The 18,658-nt window shown below is 46.1% G+C and overlaps 2 protein-coding genes across 11 annotated transcripts in view; one reads left to right on the forward strand and one right to left on the reverse strand.

Annotated features, from left to right (window-relative positions):
- Positions 1-10,435, forward strand: part of CFAP100 (cilia and flagella associated protein 100) — a 63,882-nt gene extending 53,447 nt beyond the window's left edge. For 4 of the 7 annotated variants that reach the window (XM_077116294.1, XM_077116297.1, XM_077116295.1 and 1 more), the window contains exons 14-17: positions 6,037-6,172; positions 7,233-7,438; positions 8,543-8,636; positions 9,635-10,434. In XM_077116294.1, coding sequence (XP_076972409.1) covers positions 6,037-6,172; positions 7,233-7,438; positions 8,543-8,636; positions 9,635-9,748 — 550 coding nt within the window. In that variant the 3' untranslated portion in view covers positions 9,749-10,434. Of the gene's footprint in view, positions 1-6,036; positions 6,173-7,232; positions 7,439-8,542; positions 8,637-9,634 lie in introns of all 7 variants that reach the window. The other 3 variants (XM_077116300.1, XM_077116299.1, XM_077116301.1) reach the window with 1 other exon arrangement.
- Positions 7,241-18,658, reverse strand: part of ZXDC (ZXD family zinc finger C) — a 47,130-nt gene continuing 35,712 nt past the window's right edge. For 2 of the 4 annotated variants that reach the window (XM_077116290.1, XM_077116291.1), the window contains exons 9-11: positions 15,748-15,917; positions 13,218-13,319; positions 7,242-11,931 (exon numbers count right to left, since the gene is read on the reverse strand). In XM_077116290.1, coding sequence (XP_076972405.1) covers positions 11,845-11,931; positions 13,218-13,319; positions 15,748-15,917 — 359 coding nt within the window. In that variant the 3' untranslated portion in view covers positions 7,242-11,844. Of the gene's footprint in view, positions 11,932-13,217; positions 13,320-15,747; positions 15,918-18,658 lie in introns of all 4 variants that reach the window. The other 2 variants (XM_077116289.1, XM_077116292.1) reach the window with 2 other exon arrangements.

An 18,658-nucleotide genomic window follows, 5' to 3' on the forward strand; every position in this document is an offset into this window, starting at 1 on the left:
ATGTTATTCCTTAGTTTTTCATAAATACCTTTTATTATTTTGAGAAAGTTCCCTTCTATTCCTAGTTTTTTGAGTATTTTTATTTTTTTGTCAACTGCCTTTTCTGCATCAATTGAGATGGTCATCTGATTTTTATGTCATTCTATTAATGTGGTATATTACACTGATTGATTTTCTTTTGTTGAAATGCCATTATATTTCTAGGATAATTCCCTTGGTCATGGGGTACAATCCTTTTAATATCCTGTTACATTCAGTTTGCTGATATTTCTGTTGAGGAATTTTGCATCTATATTCATAAAAGATATTGTTTTGTAACTTTTCCTTTTCTTGTGATGTCTTTATCTAGCTTTGGGATATGGGTAATGCTGGCCTCATTGAAATAGATGGAAAGTGTTCCCTGTTTTTTTAATATTTTGAATAGAAGATTTGGTGCTAATTCTTTGAATGTCTGGGAGAATTCACCAATGATTACAGTCATCTGATCTTGTAATTTTCTTTGTTGGAAGGTTTCTGATTACTGATTTCATCTCTTTACTTGTTATAAGTCTGTTGAGATTTTCTATTTCTTCTCAGTTCTACTTAGGTAATTTGGGTGTTGCTCGGAATCTACCCATTTCATCTAAATTATCTAATTTGCTATCATACAATTCAAAGTATTCTCTTATGACCCCTCTTATTTCTGTAAGGTCAGTAGTAATTTCCTGATTTAAATAATTTTCATATTCTCTTTTTTTCTTTGTTAGTCTAGATAAAGGCTTGTCATTTTTGTAGATCTCAAAAAAACAAGTTTTGACTTTGTGGATCTATTGTTTTTCTATTCTCTATTTCATTTATTTATCTGCTCTAATATTTCTTACTTTCTAAGTATTTTCTACTTTCCCTTGTGATTTCTTCTTTGATCCATTGGTTTTTTAAGGGTGGTTGTTTAATTTCCACCTATTTTTGAATTTTTCTATTTTCCTTTTATTATTGACTTCCTTCCAGCTGCATTCCATCGTGTTCACAGAACATGCTTTCTATTATTTCAGTCTTTTAAAATGCAATCTACAGGTCTTTCCTGTAGATTCTCAAGTACCCATGTGTACTTGAGAAGAATGTGTATTTTGTTCTCCATTGATATTGTGTTCTATATATGTCTTATGGGTTTATAGTGTTGTTCAAGTCCTCTGTTTCCTAGTTGATCTTATGTCTGAATGTTCTACCCATTATTGCAAGTGGTGTTTTGAAGTCTGTAGCTATTATTGTGGAACTATTTCTCCCTTCAACTCTGTCAATGTTTGTTTCATTTATCTGAGTGTTCTGTTATTTTGTGCCTATTTCTTTATAATATTTTATCTTTTTAATGAATTGAAACTTTTATCAAGACATAATGTCCTTCTTTGTCTCATAAAAATTTTTATCTAAAGACTCTTTCTAACCAATCCATTTTTTAATTTTTAAATTCTTGACAGTACAAAACTAAACTGAAATATATTAACATTCCACTCTTACATTTCTTATAGACAAAGTCTATTTTGTCTAATATTAATACAGGCACTCCACCTCTCTCCTGGTTATTATTTACATGGAATTTTTTTTATCCTATCATTTTCAACCTATTTGTGTCATTGTAGTTAATGTAAACAGTGTATATAGTTGGTTCATCCTTTTTTTTTAATCCATTCTAGAAATCTCTGCCTTTTAAATGGAAATTTTAAACCATTTACATTTAAAGTAATTACAGATAAGGTAGGATTAATTTCTGCCATTTTGCTATTTGTTTTTTTCTATGTCTTATGCCTTTTTTGTCCCTATTTTCTCCATTACTATTTTTGTGTTTAGTTTACCTTATGTAGTGAATCATTTTCTCATTTCCTTTTCTGCATTTATTTTTAGATATTTTCCTTGTGGCTACCATGGGGATTACACTTAAAATTCTAAACCTTCACAATCTAGTTTGATACTATATCAACTCAACTTCAATAGCATACACAACCTTTCATTCTCTACCTGTCTGATTCCCTCTCCTTTATGTTCTTGTTACAATTACATCTTCATAGTTTTTTGTGCCCCATAACATAGTTTCATATTTATTTTGTATGCATTTGTGTTTTAAATCATATAACAGATAAAAAGTGGATTTACAAAGCAAAAATACAATAATACTTGCATTTACATTTACCCAGGTATTTATGCTTAATGGACATCTTTATTTCTTCTTTATACAGCTTTGGGTTACAGTTTAGTGTCCTTTCCTTTCAACCTGAAGGACTCTCTTAAACAATTCTTTAGAGCCGGTGTAGTAGTAACAAACTCCCTGAGCTTTTGTTTGTCAGGGAATGTCTTGATTTCTCCCCTAATTTTTGAAGGAGAGTTTTGTCAGACATAGAAATGTTCATTGATAGGGTCTTTCTCCCCCCAACCCCAGCATTTTAAATGTGTCATTTCCACTGCCTACTGGCCTCCATGGTTTCTGATGAGAAATAGGCCATAATGTTACTGGATGTGATGAGTTACTTCTCTTTTTCCACTTTCAGGATATTCTCTCTTTGTCTTTCCATTCAAAAGTTTGATTATAATGGATTTCAGTGGGTATCTCTGAGTTTGTCGAGCTTCTTGGATGTATATATCCATATTTTTTTTATCAAACTTGTGAAGTTTGTAGCCATTTTTCTTTAAACATTCTTTCTGCTCCTTTTTTTTCTCTCTTCTCCATCTGGAATTCCCATAATGTGTATGTTGCTACACTTAATGGTTTCCTACAGGACCCTTAGGCTGTGTTCACATTTCTTTATTCTTTTTTGCTTTCTGCTCCTTAGACTGAATAATTTCAAATGTCCTATTTTCAAGTTTACTGATTCTTCTGCTTGCTCAAATCTCCTGTTTAATTCATGTTGTGAATTTTTATTTTAGTTATTGTAATTTTCACTGCTAGGATTTATGTTAGGCAGCTGTTTATAATTTCTACCTCTTTATTGAAATTCTTATTGTTCATATATTGTTTTCCTGATTTTCTTTCATTTTTTTTTGTCCATGTTTTCCTTAAGTTCATTGAGCATATTTAAGAGAGCTGATGTGATGCCTTTGGTTAGCAATCCCAATGTCTGTATTAACTCAGAGATTATTTCTGTCACTTTATTTTGATTCTCTGAGTGGACTATCATTTCCTGTTTTTTTGTAGTCTTGTGGTTTTTTGCAAAAACTTGGACAAGGGAATAATGTGTTAACTCAGGAAATCAGATTCTCCACTCCAGCACGGTTTGTTTGTTTTTAAATTGTTGAAGGCTGTAGTAGTCTATTTGTTTAGTGAATTTTCCAGACTTTTTTGTTTTGTAAAGACTGTTCTTGCTGTTCTGTGCAGCACTGATGTCTGTGTTCCTTCGGCTTGTATTAAGTTGTGGTTAAGACAGATTTCCCAGAATTCTAGGAGAAAGAAAAAGACATCTACCCAAGTCTTTGCAGACTGGCTTCCTGCTGGAGCTCTTCTTCATTACCTAGTCAGGGCTGCCTCGAGCCTACAGACCGATGTGAGGTGAAAGACTGGGGTCTTCTAGGATGTTTTCTGAGCATGTGTCTTTCCCTGGCCATAAATATGGCTTTCCAAATTTCCCCATATATATGGCTGCTCTGAAATCCCAAATTTCCCAAGGATATTCTTCACAGCCTTCCTTCCTGGGCCCCAGGTTCTCTGTGTGTGTCCCAACCATCATCTTTCACCCCAAGTTGCTATGGTTTGACCATTCTCTAACAGTGTTTTCATGGTAATACCAGCTACTTCTTCACCCCAAGTGATTCCAGAATTAGTGAAAGAGACAGGTTCCTTGGATCAGTCCTTTTGCTAGGCACTAGATGGGTTGGTACAGACATTCCCACACTAATTTGTGGATAAGGTGAGTTCTGCTTCTCCAGGTCCAGAATAGGAGCATGGTTCGCTGCCTTGTAGACTGCTCCCAAGCTAGAGGGGGCGGGTGGGTGGCTAGTGAGGGCTAATGAAAGTACCAGGGGTCTTTCCAACATTTTTGAGGTCTTTCTCTTTATTCAGTGTTTGCTCAGTTGCAGTAAACCTTTGAATGCTTTCCAGAGTTCTGAGAAAGTTTGTGCAGACAGTTTATGCATGCTTTTTTTTTTTTTTTTTTTTTTTGATATTTCTTTTGGGGGCTGGAGTTTAGAGCTTCTAGCTCCACCATCTTGCTGTCATCAGTCTTCCTCAATCTCTTTTAGTCTGTATATTTCCTCTCCATCCTTCCCCCTCCCCCTTACAGCATAATTGAAACCAGGTTATTTTTCTTGTAGTAAAGAGCTTCTCAAACGTTAATGTGCATTCAACCCCCCTAGGAATCTTGTAAACATGAAGTTATGACTCAATAGGTCTGGGGCAAGGCCTGAACCTCTGCATGTCTGGTAGATTCCAGGTGCTACTCACGCAGCTGGGTCAAGGACCACACTTAGAGGAGCATTTCCATGGCTTTGTCATTCCACTATATTTCTTATATATTGGTGGTTGGATCTACTCTGCGGAGCAAAGATTGTGACCCAAGAATTTTAGATTTAAAGATAACTAGAAGAAAAAGAAGTATTTTTCACCACTCAGAGAAGAGACAGAGCACAAACAAACCATAATCCATATAATAAAAAGCAAGAGAGCAAAAGGCAGAAGCATAAAAAAGCTGTCAGATCAAATTTACCTCTATGGCAAAGGAAGTGAATGAGTTAAAGACCTCTATGTAAAAATGGTTTAAAAACAGAATGCAGTTGTATACTATTTACAAGAAGTACCACGAAACCAAAATGCACTCATGTCCTATAGGTGAGGCGTGCGGTTAGAGGGGAAGTAGGTCTGTCCCTCATAGATACTCATTATTTGTTTTCCCACACGTGCCACCGCTAGCACCCAGGCATGAAGTGGGCTTTGCATTTGAACTTCCGTCTATCAGCACAGAACAGCTGGCCAGACCAGCTCTGGCCTCCTTGCCTATGCCCTCTGTCTCCTCAACCCACGTCAGCTCTATCCCTGGCCCCCACCTTTGGAAGATGCTGGGAGGAAAAGGGGGTACAGCAGGGTCTGTGGCCTCCACTCATGTGGCTGATGGGTCCTCAGATGCTCCAGCCTGTGGAACTTTATGTAAGATCAAGAAAATGTCAGTAGGTTCTATCAACAAATGTGGGGAGAATCTGATGGATAGTATAGGAGGAGGGGAACCCATAAGCCACCCCTGAGACCCCCAGACTCTGCTGGCTAAGCAGCTGAATGTAGACGCACTCACTTTGTCTGGGATTTGTATGCGATGGTCATGTTCAGGGTTTGAGCCATGTTGTTAAAAGTTTTTAATAATTTCTGATTCTTTGATTGAAAAATTGACTGTTCAACTTCACTCCTAAATATAGACCCAAGAGAAATGCAAACATATGTCCATGCAAAAACCCAGACACTCATCTTCATAGCATTGTTATTCTTAATAGTCCAAAAGTGGAAACAACCAAGTGTCCATCAACCAAAGAATGGGTAAACACAATGTACTAAGGCCATTCGATGGGATATTATTCAGCCATAAAAAGGAATGAGGTTCTGATTCTTTTGACAACATGGATAAACCTTGGATTTGTTATGTTGAGTAAAATAAGCCAGACACAAAAGCCACATATTGTATGATTCCATTTATATGAAATGCCCAGAAGAGGCAATCCACAGAGACAGAAAGTAGATTGGTTAGTGATTGTGTGGATCTAGGAAGGGTGGAGGGAATGAGGAATGACTGCTAATGCCTACAGGGTTTCTTTTGGGGGTGACGGGAATGGTCTAAGATTGTGGATGGTTGTGCAACTTTGAGACCATAAGGACACTGCCTGCTTTGTGGGTTTTTGTTACGGGTAAAGCTATACTTAAGATTTTCCGAATCACCCCTGCATCTCCCCCGCATTTTTTGACCCTACCATGCATGACCCCATGTAAATACTGTGCCCTCCTGACCTCGGTGAACCCTTGGGACAGCCGGCAAGGGGGCAGTTTTCACCCGCTGGGTGCGAGGCACCCCTGCCGGTCCCTCCCCGCTCCAGGGACAGGGAGGTCAATCAGCTGAAGCAGTGGATCACCACACTGTTGATGTCCATCGCCAAGGAGGAGGAGACAGCCGCTGAGCTGGAGCTCAAAGCCCGGGTCTTCCACTTTGGGGAGTACCAGGGCGATCAGCAGGTAGGCCGGTCCTGAGCGAGGGGGCCTGAGTGGGGGCAGAGCGGGGGCAGGGGTGGCAGGAGGAGATGCAGTGGGGTCCAGGAGGCTGTCAGCCCCTCATGGACCCCTGTGTGTGCTGGCCTGGGGATGGCAGTCCCGTGCAGCCCCCTCACCAGCTTCCGGGAGCATGCACACCGTCCCCTGAGCACCTCAGCGAGACTGGGGAAGGCTGCCTGGTCTGGACGCAGAGCCTGCCACTTTTCTCACTCCACGCCACGCCACACTATGCCACACCACGCCAATTCAGTGGCCCGGCAGGCATTGTTCTTTCCTTCCTTCTTCCACTCAGCAAAGGTGTGTCTCTAAGACACATACCAGGTGGCCCTTGGGGAGGAAGAGAGGAGAGTCCTAAGCCAGGCTAAGAGGGTGAAAGGTGGTATTGGGGCCTTGGGAATGGGGTCGGCCCAGGTTGGGGCTCGGCGCACCCCTCCCCCACCCCGAGGGCACCGCCCAGGCCATCACCCAGATGTTAATTAAGGGCCCACTAGGCACCAGGCAAGGGGGGAGGGCATGGCAATGAGTGCGATGCTTGCCTCATGGGATTGCGCGCCCCGCTGACCTTCAGTGGGTGCCTGCTGTATACCAGGCCTGACACCGAGCTTTCTGTCTGCTGTTTCTCACTTGCTCAAGTGAGAAAAGTAACGCCGGTAGGAATGTATATTTTCTAAGTGTCGACCCAGGCTCAGAGAGGGGAGTTCATTTGGCCAAATTCACACAGAAAGCAGGTGAGAAGGAAGTGATCCTGCAAGGGAAGCCGAGGTCAGGGCAGGGGGTGGAGCCTGAGCCTCAGTGGACCGCTGGAGATGGGCCAGGCTGGAGGAACCTGGGACTGGCCGACTATGGAAGGGGTCAGCAGCTCAGGCTGAGAAAAGCCCAGGTTTCCAAGTTGCACCTCCTGAGCACCGACTCTGGCCCAGGCAGACCCTGGCACACGCTCAGTCACCCCCACCTTGGGATGCTGGTCGGGTTGCCGGGTCCGCGGACGCCCACCCCCACCCCACCCCGACCCCCACCCCCGCAGGACAAGCTGCTGGAGAACCTGAACCACAAGGTGCTGGATGTATACCGGCACTGCGTCGGGACCCAACAGGACAGCAACCTGGGCACCGTGCAGATGCTGACCATCATCGAACACCAGCTGGACGAGCTGATCGAGAGCCTGGAGCGAGTGCCCCCGGCCAAGATCGAGCAGGCTGAGAAGGCCAAGGAGAAGGAACGGCGGATGAGGTGAGCTGCAGCCCACGGGAACAGGAGAGTGGAAGACTACCCCAACCCCCCACGCCGCTTCCACACAGTCCCTAGGCAAACACTGTCCGCCACTCAAAGAGGGCCACGCTGCCAGAGACGGAAGCCCAGGGCTCCTGGGCGGACACCAGAGGGGACATCAAACCCAGTCTGGAGGATCAGGGAAGGCTTTCTGGAGGAGGTGACATCGAGGCTGACATTTGAGCTGCAGGGAAGGGAGGGGGTTCATGTGGTCAGCATGGACTCAATTGAGAGAACAAGGGATACAACACTGCCAGATGTGACCCTGATTAGTTTTTTTTTCTGGCTGGATTGGAGAGGGAGAGGCTGCCAGGTCTCAGAGGCAGGAAGGTATGGCCTATAGCACAGTGTTTGCAAGAGGAGAGGAGAGGACAACATGGGACACAGATTGAGAAAGTTGCTGATGGGACGTGGGGATGAGGGGGAGCCTTTGGTAACTCCCAGACTTGGCTCAGTGGCCAGAGCAGGCGGGTTCCAGCTTGTGGTCTGTCTGACGCTGGGCAGTCCCTCCGTGGGGAGCCCAGGCAATCTCCAGAGGGATTTGACTTCACCTTAACTGCTCGGGTGTGCTCAGGGATGTGTCCCATCTCCACCTGGTGGGCTGCCTCATTCACTCTGCACCATCTGTACATGGCCACTAGCCTCTCCAAGCAGGGGGCTTGTTCTCAGGCCCTGGTACCCTGCTCGGGGTAGGCCCTGGGCAAATGACCGCAGTCTGGAAGCAGAGTTGGATGAGGCTGGCCTGAGCATGCTCGGACGTGAAGGGCCAGAATGAGGAGGCATGCGGGCACACCAGCAAGTGAGGCAGCCCAGCCTCCACGAGGTGGGCCAGAGCCAGGAGGAGGAATGAAGAGCCAGCGGGATTGTGTCCCTCTCCTCTGCGCACATGCTCTCCTTGCCAGAGAACCTTGTTCTTTGGCTGGGGGCAGGGGGCAGGGAAGAGTAAGCCAGGGAGTTCCAGGGCCTGATTTTGAGGACTGTGTGGCTGGGCAAGAGGCTGGGCAGTGCCTCCCCAGAACAACCCACCCAGCCGTAACGCTGGCTCTTGCTATCACTGCCTCCCAGGCTGCGGGAAGAGAAGGTCAGGCTGCAGAAGCAGCTGCAAGAGGAGCGTCTGCAGCGCGCCCAGGCCCGGGCCCAGGCAGAGGTCAAGAAGAAGGTAGGCAGGTTGTCCTGATGGTCACCCTGGCCACTGCTGAGGAGGGGCATCCAAGGAAGGACCTGGCCATCCTGGAAGGGCTCAGAGATGCCAGGACCCCTGCTCACCCTGCTTTGCAGCCTCACTGAGGGGGGCTCAGGAGGCCTTTGGAGCAAGACCACAGTAGAGGCAGGGTCACCGGTGCCCACATCCACTCACTTCCCCTAGTGCCATGTGGGGTCCCCCCTCCTCTCCCAGGACAAGCTTCCTCCTGGGATGCCCTCACCTCCTGGAAGGTCGCCCCTCTCCATACCTGGTCAGAGTGTGCCTGGTCAGGGCCTGGCCATTAGGCCCAGTCCTCCCATCCCCAGATGCTGCCCTGCAGCCTAGTCAGGCCCCCAGTCAAGCTGCTGACCTGTCCCAAAGAACTCCCCTTAATGCCATGACCCAAGCCCCATGTCAAGTGAGCTGCTGCAGCCACCGACAGAGCTTCTGGACTGTCGAGGGATTCTGGTCTAAGACAGCCCTGGCCACAGAAGAGTGGCCCCTTTAAAACAGGCCCAGAACCTGAATGTGGTCACCCAATAGCCAAATAAAGGAGATAGCTTTTTATGTCCAGGCCAGGACTTCTCACCTGTGGGAACCCCTGGTCTCTGGGGCACGGCAAAGACTGCAGGATGGCTCCCCACATAGGGAAGAGGATTAATTCCATGTGGTCAGGCCACTCCCTGCCCTCTGCTTCCCCCCAGGTCTAGGAGTTAGTGTTCATAAAAGAGACTTCAGTAAACACTGGTGCAAACATTCTGCATTCCCAAGTCATTCTGGAATCAATCCAGTCCTTAGTCCTGCTGGGCTGACCTAGTCAGGGTCTGAGGGATCGTGTAAAGTCCATAGGCCAAGTACCTGCCTCCACACTCCAGGGGGACGGGGCATCGGAAACCCCGTCCGGCCTGGGCCTCAAGGGGTTTGCACAGGACTTGCACAGACCAGATGCTGATGCGTTCATTTCCTCTCTGCAGAGAGGAAGGAGGCTGGTGTGCCGCTCCCGACCTCCACCTACCAAAGCGAAGGTGGCGTCAGAGCACGCGTTCCTGGACAAGGATAAGGAAGACCTGGTGTTCTTCTTCACCTAGCCTTCCCGTGGCCCTCCCGGGGGTTTGGCTGAGCTCATGAAGGACACTAGCAGTGGAAGAGACTGGGCTGGGTTTTACTCGGATCATGATTTTAACTGGCACCCGTGGTTTTGGTTTCTTCCTGTGTATTTCCTTCCTCATACAGAAATAAACCCTGTGTCTCTTCGTGTCCTGAAGGCCTGTCTGAGGAAGCGGATGCTATCGCTAAATCTCAGCATCCCTGCTGTCATTTGTCCTCTGGCCTGAGCACATGGGGGATGAGGGGCATCTTGGTTCTCACCAGAAACAGAAGCTTTAAAAGGGACAAACGCCTTAGGCAGAAACCCAAATTTCCTGTCAAGACACAGTGTAGGGTTAGCCCCACTAGAAAGGCAAATGAAAAGAAAGCAGCAAGCTGGGCAGATGACAAGGTTATCACTACTAACTGAAGAGAAAAATCCCTTTAACACTACAGACGCAGCCCCTCGAATTAAGCCATATGAAACCTCGGCTGGGTTGACCATACAAAAACACTTTTATTCATTTGCCCTGGAGGTCAGGCCGTCACCAGCAGCCTTGCCCAGAAAACCCTGACAGCCAGGACCCATCATCTCAAGGTGGACATTCACTGAGGGATGCGTGAGAGGCAGCAACCTGCCTCAGAGAAAGACGGTCCCGCGGGGGCACCTGGGCTCCAAGGCCGCACCGGGGTGGGCCCAGCTCCCGCAGGCTGCATGGCAGTCCTGGGCCCTCTGGCAGGTGAGATGCCAAGTAGACGAGGGCAGCCCTGGACTCGGGGCTGTGGGGCAGCACAGAATTCTATGGAAAACCAGACACAAATGTGGCTTGAATTCTTCCCGGCCGACTGCACCTCCAAGCATGACAGAGAGAGAAGGATCACAACAGAATGCCAGAGTCCTCCTCAAAAGCCAAGGTCTCCAAATCCAAGAAATGGAGACAGAGGACGGGCAAGGCCTAGAGGATCCCAAGCTGGACAATCAAGTGTCTAAACACACACACTTTGAAAGGCACAAGGCAAGAGGAAAGCATTGCTGAACGACCCTGTGTCCCTCCTGTTAACTGTAATTAACAAATAAATATGTGCAAGCTTGTCAACTTGTCCCCTTTCATGAGATATATCTTACTCTGTAAAAATATAAGTTGACATATTATATGCACACTTCCAACTATAAAAGTAAAACATATATACACTTACACTTATTACTGTCCTATAAATAATTTATAGGATTCAGAACATCACTTTATAAACTGTTGTCAAATGACTATTACACATAATACTCAAATACAGAATTCAAAAAAATTATTTTTAAGGTTTTGACTCTCCTACCCCCAAACTCCGAGCTGCAAGTGGGAGTCCATGAAGAGGGCTCACTAACGGATCCCCCAACATGCCCCACCCCACTCAACACTGCTTTCCCCTAAAACACGCTGCCAGCTGGCACTGCCCACTCTGCCCCCATGAGAACACAGATGAGAACTGGGCTTTGCCCTGTCAAGGCCAACTTTGCCCTGTCAAGGCCAACTTTGCCCTAATGAGGCAAAACTGACTTCAGCACAGATACCACCTGAGCATTGCGAAGTGGCCATCATGAAGCCCTCAGAAAGGAACAAGGCATTTCTAGTCACCTCTTGAGCAAAAGGCTCAAACACGGAACCTAGAAGACCCCCTTGTGGCTTTACTACTGATCAGACTGTAGTCTACTCTATTTCCTGCAGATGTCCATCTTTTTTTTTTTTTTAATGGAACCAGCCCTCCATGGCCCAGGCCATATCCAACAAGGACACCAGCCTGCGCAGGCCCAGGGGATATGGAGAGAGTGTGCTTCTGGCCGAAGGCAGTGCTCATGGCATGGAAGCAATTCACTCAGACGAGACAGTTTCAAAACATAGCCACTAATGGGCTCCTGATAAAATGTAAGAGAAGCATCTTCCGTAAAGGTACCAAAACGTCTTCTGTGGAAGGAGTATAGCTTTCGAGCAGAAACTGAGTGAGAGTCTCACCCAGGCCCTCGAGACCATCTAACCCACATCTTCAGGGGAGAAAAAACGAAGTGGAGAAGCTGGTCCTCGGGTCTGCGGAAGCAGAGTGGATGCGTTCACTGCAGATCCCGCATGTTGATGGTGCTTCCTGGGAACCGGGCAGTTTCAGGGCCAGCAGCACTGACAGGGGCAGGAAGTACTTCCTATGGGAACAAGCAGAGCATGTCAGGTAAAGGGGGAGGGCAGGAGCCAGGGCCAGACACAGCGTCTGGGCTCTGAGGACCAAGGCTCGAATGAAACTAGGGGACACAATGCCACTCAGAAGGCCATGATTCTACTTTCCCACCAAAACGCCCATGGACAATATAAGCCCACGCAGCTGGCCAGGGAGGACTTCTGATTTTTCTTAATAAGAACTTGTTTTCCCCTTATTTTAAGCAAATATTTTAAAAGTAGATCAACAGAAACAAGGAAGAATGGACCCAATACTGTGTTGTAGGTTTCTCAAGATTTTTTTTTCTTTGCACACTGATACATATCCACACATATTCAAGCACTCAAATCTTTTTGCAAAAAACTAAGATGCTTCTTTATTTCGTCACACTTTTTTCCTGCTTCATATGTAGTAAACAGCTTTTCAAGTTATGAGGTTTTTATCTACATCATTTCTAGTGGCCAAACAGCATGCCAACCTCATGGCTACACGTAACTCAGCGAATCCGTCTTCTCTTATCAGAAGACGAGTCTCTACTTTTCACCATCAGACTTGACGCTGCACTGAGCCTCCTTTGGCCGTATGCACACCACTTCATTTCTTAGCAATAGAGTCTTGCCAAAGTGGAACAGACGTTGCTGGCCCCATACAGTCTGAGCACCCACTTCTCTGCCTCTTCCCAACCCCCTATTCGATAGTTACTTTTTTTTTTTAATTCAACATACTAATACACAAACACAAACATTCTTACTTTGATGTTAAGAAAAACGCTGAATTGCCCAATTTGAATGTGACAGAACTAAAATGACAGTGTGGATTTAATAATGCATTTATTAAATAACATAGATTAATATATATCTATGTAAACCATATTGCTAGACATTAGTTAAGCTACATACTTCTATTATTTTATATCCAGATCTGAATTACCCACTGCCACCTGTTCTTATTAACCACTTAAGCAAACAAGTAAATTAAAAATTGGCCTACCTACTTCCCAAAGGAGAAAGTATGTAGAATTTTGAAGTAAAACTAGTCCAAGATTATATGAGATTTTCCTTGTTGCCAAGTATGAGCTACGCCACAAGCAAATCTGAGCTAGACCATTGTCATCTACCCACCTTTTTTCCTAGAGCACCAAATATCCATGGAAACCACTCAAGTCTCACAGTGAGGTCTACCTCGGGAACTAACCTCCTATAGTCAAAGCCCTCATAAAGCTGCGAAGCTTCATGGTTTTAATAATAAAAATAAAGAGCTGTGAGGCATCCAGACCTGGAGGATGTAGACGGGCACGTCAACGGTGAAGAAGGGGTGGACTGTGGAAGGCGATGAACTGGCTGCAAACGGCAAGACTCCTTCACCAGAGGGATCGTCCTGGGGAGGAGAAAACAGGAAAAACCTTTCACACCTAACACTAAACAGAGCACAGAAGCTTTGGTCATGTTTGCCTAAGAATCTTCTTTACTGTAAGACTTGGAAGAACGAGTTCTGCCATTATATGCTAGGTGAGAAAGAACCTGAGGACCCAGCAGTGCCAGGCACCAGGGACTGGGGGCTACTCTCCTCCCACCCCAATCCTCCCACCTTGATCCCAGTGGGTCCCTGAACCTTTCACTGTCTGGCTTGTCCTCCCCTCCGCAGGCTCCTCTCTTGGAACTCACCTGTGCTCCCAAGTGGCTCCCACATTCAAGACACCTGCCCTGAGTCCAAATGCCAATGTCCTTCCTGTGGATTGTTCCTGAACTCATTGCAGAGGGCACTGATGCACCCCAAGTGCTTTTGCTCCCCAACAGCCTTCTCAGGATCACACCACAAGGCCTTATTTGTACTGCCCTGTCCCACCTCTGCCCTTGCCCCAACCCAGAGAGAACGAGAAGGAACCAGAGCAGATGAGGGGTCTCCCTGAGAGTGAGGCTACCAAGCCCCTGGTCATATAGATCAGAAAATGGACACTATCTAAAGCTCCACTGTCTAGATTCTGCACGTCCAGCCCCACTGTTCAGCACCATCACTGCACATCATCACCACCGCCACCTGAGAGAAGGAGGCCCCTCGGGCCCACACTCCCATTCCTCCATGGCCCCGAGAACCTTCTACGTAGCACTGAATGCTACTCCCATTTTATAGCCAACAGCACTGAAGTCCAGGGTGTTGATTAACTTGTCCAGGATTACACTAGCTGGTGTGAGAAGACACATGAAGGGCTCAAAGCCAGATTCCCCCCACCTCGGGGCCTCCATCTTTAATTGGCTGTCTCTTAAGAAAAATCTCCTGCTCTCTTTCCCACTTTCTTCCAATCTCTATTTCAAAACCCATAATCTTACTCCCCACTTCTGATCTGCAAGCGGCGAGCATGCTCAGAAGTCCCATGTCCAGAGGGTCTCGGATTGGTCATTCTCCCTATTTGTTCACTACTATTATCTTGTCACAAGATGTTGCCACACCCCTGGTCCCAAGCCTGGAAGGGACATGTTTTCTTGCTCGTCCCTAAGGCCTCACCCCACCCAAATGCCCATACGGGTTTCCTGTTGCTATATGAGCAACCACATGTATTACCTATTCTCCAAGGCCCCCTCCAGAGCTCCCCCAGCCTCCTCATTCCCCACCCCACCCCCAAGATGCCCCGTGCTTCCTGCATCCATCCAAATCCTAGGAATTCCTCATGGCCACTCAGTCTTACTTCCTTCAGGAACCTCTTCCAGGACCACAGATCCCACGCATCTCGTCTCCCTAAGCCCTTCTTCCAAGCAACAGAAGCATAGCTGGCTCAGCACTAGATGTTCTATGGTGCCTGTAATTTTGCTTCCCCAGCTACATGACAATCTCTAGCCTGCACAGTGTCAATACAGAAGATGTTCAGTAAAGAGGTGCTCTATAACTGGGCCAGGCCAAAGCTATCCATCCTTGGCTTTTAAATCTCCTCTCCCCCAAAATTCTGCCCAACGCTCTTACATCTCTGTCCCAGCCGCTCACAATGAGCCTAGCACTAAGGTGCGTGGAGCTGTGGCTTTGGCGCATCTGGTGAGCAGGCACAGATAAGGGAAGGACCTACTAGGCCCAGGCCTGACAAGATCTGTCCTTGAGGGGCTCATGTATTTGACAGGCAAGAAAATGGCAGAGGAAAACCAGACATCACCTTCAACATACCACAACAAAGGCTATAGCAGTCTCCGGGACCCAGAGAAAGGAATGACAGGTGCTGTCTGAGGAGGTAAGTCAGAGGAATCTGACTGGCCCATCCTCATAGGAGCAGCAGGGCCTGGGAAGGGCAGAAGGGCCAGGTACACCAGCTGGGGCCTGACCTCAGGCAGACTCGGGTAGCGCCCTGTCCTGATGCCATATGCAGGGAGGACCACGGGCCCATTCACATTTGAGAGAGAACCCTAAGAGAAGTGTGGAAGATAGACTGATTAGGGAAACTGGGCACACACAGACCATTACAGAGCTGTTGCATAAATCCAAATAAAGGTGAAATCGTGAACCAATGAGATATACAACTGGATGGGAAGAAGGGAGAGTCTGGGGTTCGATGGAGACTTTAGGACATAAAATAGGCCTTGCAGCCTACCTGGATATGGGATGGGGTGAAAAGGAGGTAACCTAAGATGAAGGAGCAGGAAGGGACAACAGTTTGGAATGAGCTGAGCTGGCTGCCATGAACAGCGAGGGGAGGGGAGGCTGCCCAGGGGCTGTCCTACCTGCCACACATCCCTAAGCCATTTTCTGACACCTTTACCACCTCAGGCTGGCCCTACCCTGACTCCAGCCCCCACTGCCTGGCTCCTGGATCCCTGGCTCTTACCTGCAGTAACTGGATGTGAACACACTGTGCCCCGGCTGCTGGATCTGGGACTGGCAGGCTTCCACTGGGCACCACAAGATTCCCACACAACCAACGGCTCTGGCTTGCATGGAAGTGAGGAGGGCTGACTTTGCCACCTTTTATTTTTCTCTGAGTAGACCCTGAGGATCCTACAATAAAATAAACCAACACATCCAATATGCAACTCACTGGACAGGCCCCTTGCCCTCACCAAGGTCCCACAGGGGAAACAGCCTTTCCACTCTCACTTGGCACAGCCCTGCAGAAATATTTAGAATGACTCAAAAGGTATAACCATGAGGTACAAGGTAAAGAAAAAAGAGGATTTTGGTTAGATAGTTTAAAAAATTTATTAGACATATCTGTTGGACCCAAAGTAATGAGACCCCAGTTGTTCATTTCTTGAGAGCAGAGGCTTATCTTATCCATCTGTGCCAGTTTGAATCTTTTGTAGACACCAGAAAAGCCAAGTTCTTCAATCCTCATTCAGTATTACTGGGTGGGAGCTTTTTGATTGTTTCCATGGAGACGTAACACACCCAATTGTGGGTGGTAACTTCTGATTAGATGGCTTCCCTAGAGATATGTCGCCACCCTTTCAAGGTGGGGTTGCTTACTGGAGCCCTTTAAGAGGAAATCAGTTTGGAAAAAGCTATAGAGCCACCAGAGCCCACACAGCCAAAGGCCACAGGAGATGAAGAAGGAAAACACTCCCAGGGAAGCCAATGGAGAAGCCTGGAGAGAAAGTTAACAGTTCACCATGTGCCTTTCCAGCTGAGAGAGAAACCCTGAACTTCGTCGACCTTCTTGAACCAAGGTATCTTTCCCTGGATGCCTTCTTTGGACACTCATAGCCTTGCCTTAATTTGGACATTTTCATGGCCTTAGAACTGTAGATTTGCAATTTATTAAAATTCCCCTCTTAAAAGCCATTCCATTTTTGGCATATTGCATTCTGGCAGCTTTTGCAAACTAGAACATTGTCTAACTCCCAGCTCCTGGCAGCCAGTAGACTCACTGACTACAACTAACCACACCAAGCAATAGACTCATGGAAGGGAAAGGAGAACAAAAAGCTTTAGGTCATTGCATCCCACTCTTGTTCAACTCAGGATTGTGCTAAATAGCTCCCAAATCCTCCTGTTCAGCTTCCTTTCTAAAAAATAATCATTTCATTGGTTTTATAAAATATGTATCCATATATGAAGTACAAAGAAGAAACCACCCAGAAATAACCACATTAGAATTGGGAAACACTGGAAGCAGCCTAGAGGAGCAGGTAAGAACATATCCTGTGGAGACTGGTAGCCTAAGTTCAAATCCTGGCTCCACCACCTATTTTGCAAAGTGTCCTGGAACAGGCAATTTAACCTCAGCCTCAGTGTTCTCTACCTACAAAATGGGAATACTTGTCTCTACCTGTCATATGACATTTTGGGAGGATTAAATTAATAAATACGTGATAAAAACTCAGAATGGTTCCTGTCTAATAGCAGCACCAGAGAAATTTAGCTAATGTTAGTGATATGTTCAGACATCCCTGGGTATATATATATGAACAGACTGACAAAAGCCATTTAACAACAAGTATCAAGCATGTTACGTTTAATGAAAGTACCTAATTCTGTTGATTTAACAAAAGTTAAACAAGTCAACTGAAGGACATGCTAAACTTCTGAAAAATACTTCAAGAGAATTTATAATCTAAAGTTAAAGAAAATAACCAAACACATGAAGAGATTAGATTGTTTGCTTAGGTTTTTTTTCAGTACCATGTTTCATTTGAACAGGATGAACTGACTTTGCTACAAAGGGTGAGCTGGAATGGGGACAGTTTTCTTGAAAGTTTAAACTTGATGCTGACATCAGTTTTGAGGCCCTAATTCTCCGCAGTTATTTACAGTGAGATTTACACTACTTAAGGACTGTCTTTGCTCCATCTCTGATCCAGTCTTCCCATGGGTAGCTGGGTTTAGTTCCCTAGCACCTCTCAGAATCTGTGCGTCTTGAGAGCTTTCCTGTTGGCTTCATATTGGCTGAGTAGAAAACCCTTGGGCCACTTCCCTTATCTTCAGGACTTTTAGACACAGATCTGAAACTGCACTTTCCTGTGGGAAGTGGAACATCTCTTCCTGTGCAGACAAATGGCTTGCTTTTCTACCTGGATGCCTGGGGAATTCTCTCTTATCTTTAGAGTTCAATTACTAACCAAGATGTCTAACATTAAGTTTCAGTTTCCTAAGGACAAATTTCAGTTCCCTTTTCACTGCAGGGAAATGTGGTTCCATGACATCTCTGAATACCCGGGAACCAAACAACCCTCATGTTGGCTGACTCTGACCATTTTCCGCATCTAGTCCTTCCTCTCCAATTGCTGTTGTCATTCTCAATGGCAGAGCAGGGCTCGGTGAGGCAAGCAAGGTGAGGTAAGCAAGGTGTATGAGGCCCAAAGCCTCCTCACTCTTGTTTAACAGTTACAAGTTCCACCTCACGTCCTCTGCTCTGCTAACTTCTATACTATTCCATTCAACTTCAGAATTTTATCTTAATATATTTTTGCTTTGTTTTTTGCCATGGGCAGGCTCTGGCCATTGAACCTGGGTCTCTGGCATGGCAGGTGAGAATTATGCCACTGAGCCACCACTGCACCACCCCTTTAATAGGTTTCTATGCTTCCAACTCTTTTATCACTCTAGCACATGTCCATGCAGTAAAAATACGTACCTACATTGAGATCAATTTCTTAGATGCTAAGTTCTTAGGAGTTAGATTTTTCTTCTGAGTTGAGGCCTCCATGGCAATTATTAGTGATGCAAAACCAGTGGGAACAAGAAAATATCTTAGATGCTTTCATACTTATGAAATATTAAAAGCAAAATTATATTGAAAA

The sequence above is a fragment of the Tamandua tetradactyla genome, chromosome 9, assembly GCF_023851605.1.
Source record: "Tamandua tetradactyla isolate mTamTet1 chromosome 9, mTamTet1.pri, whole genome shotgun sequence".
Classification (NCBI taxonomy): Eukaryota; Metazoa; Chordata; class Mammalia; order Pilosa; family Myrmecophagidae; genus Tamandua; species Tamandua tetradactyla.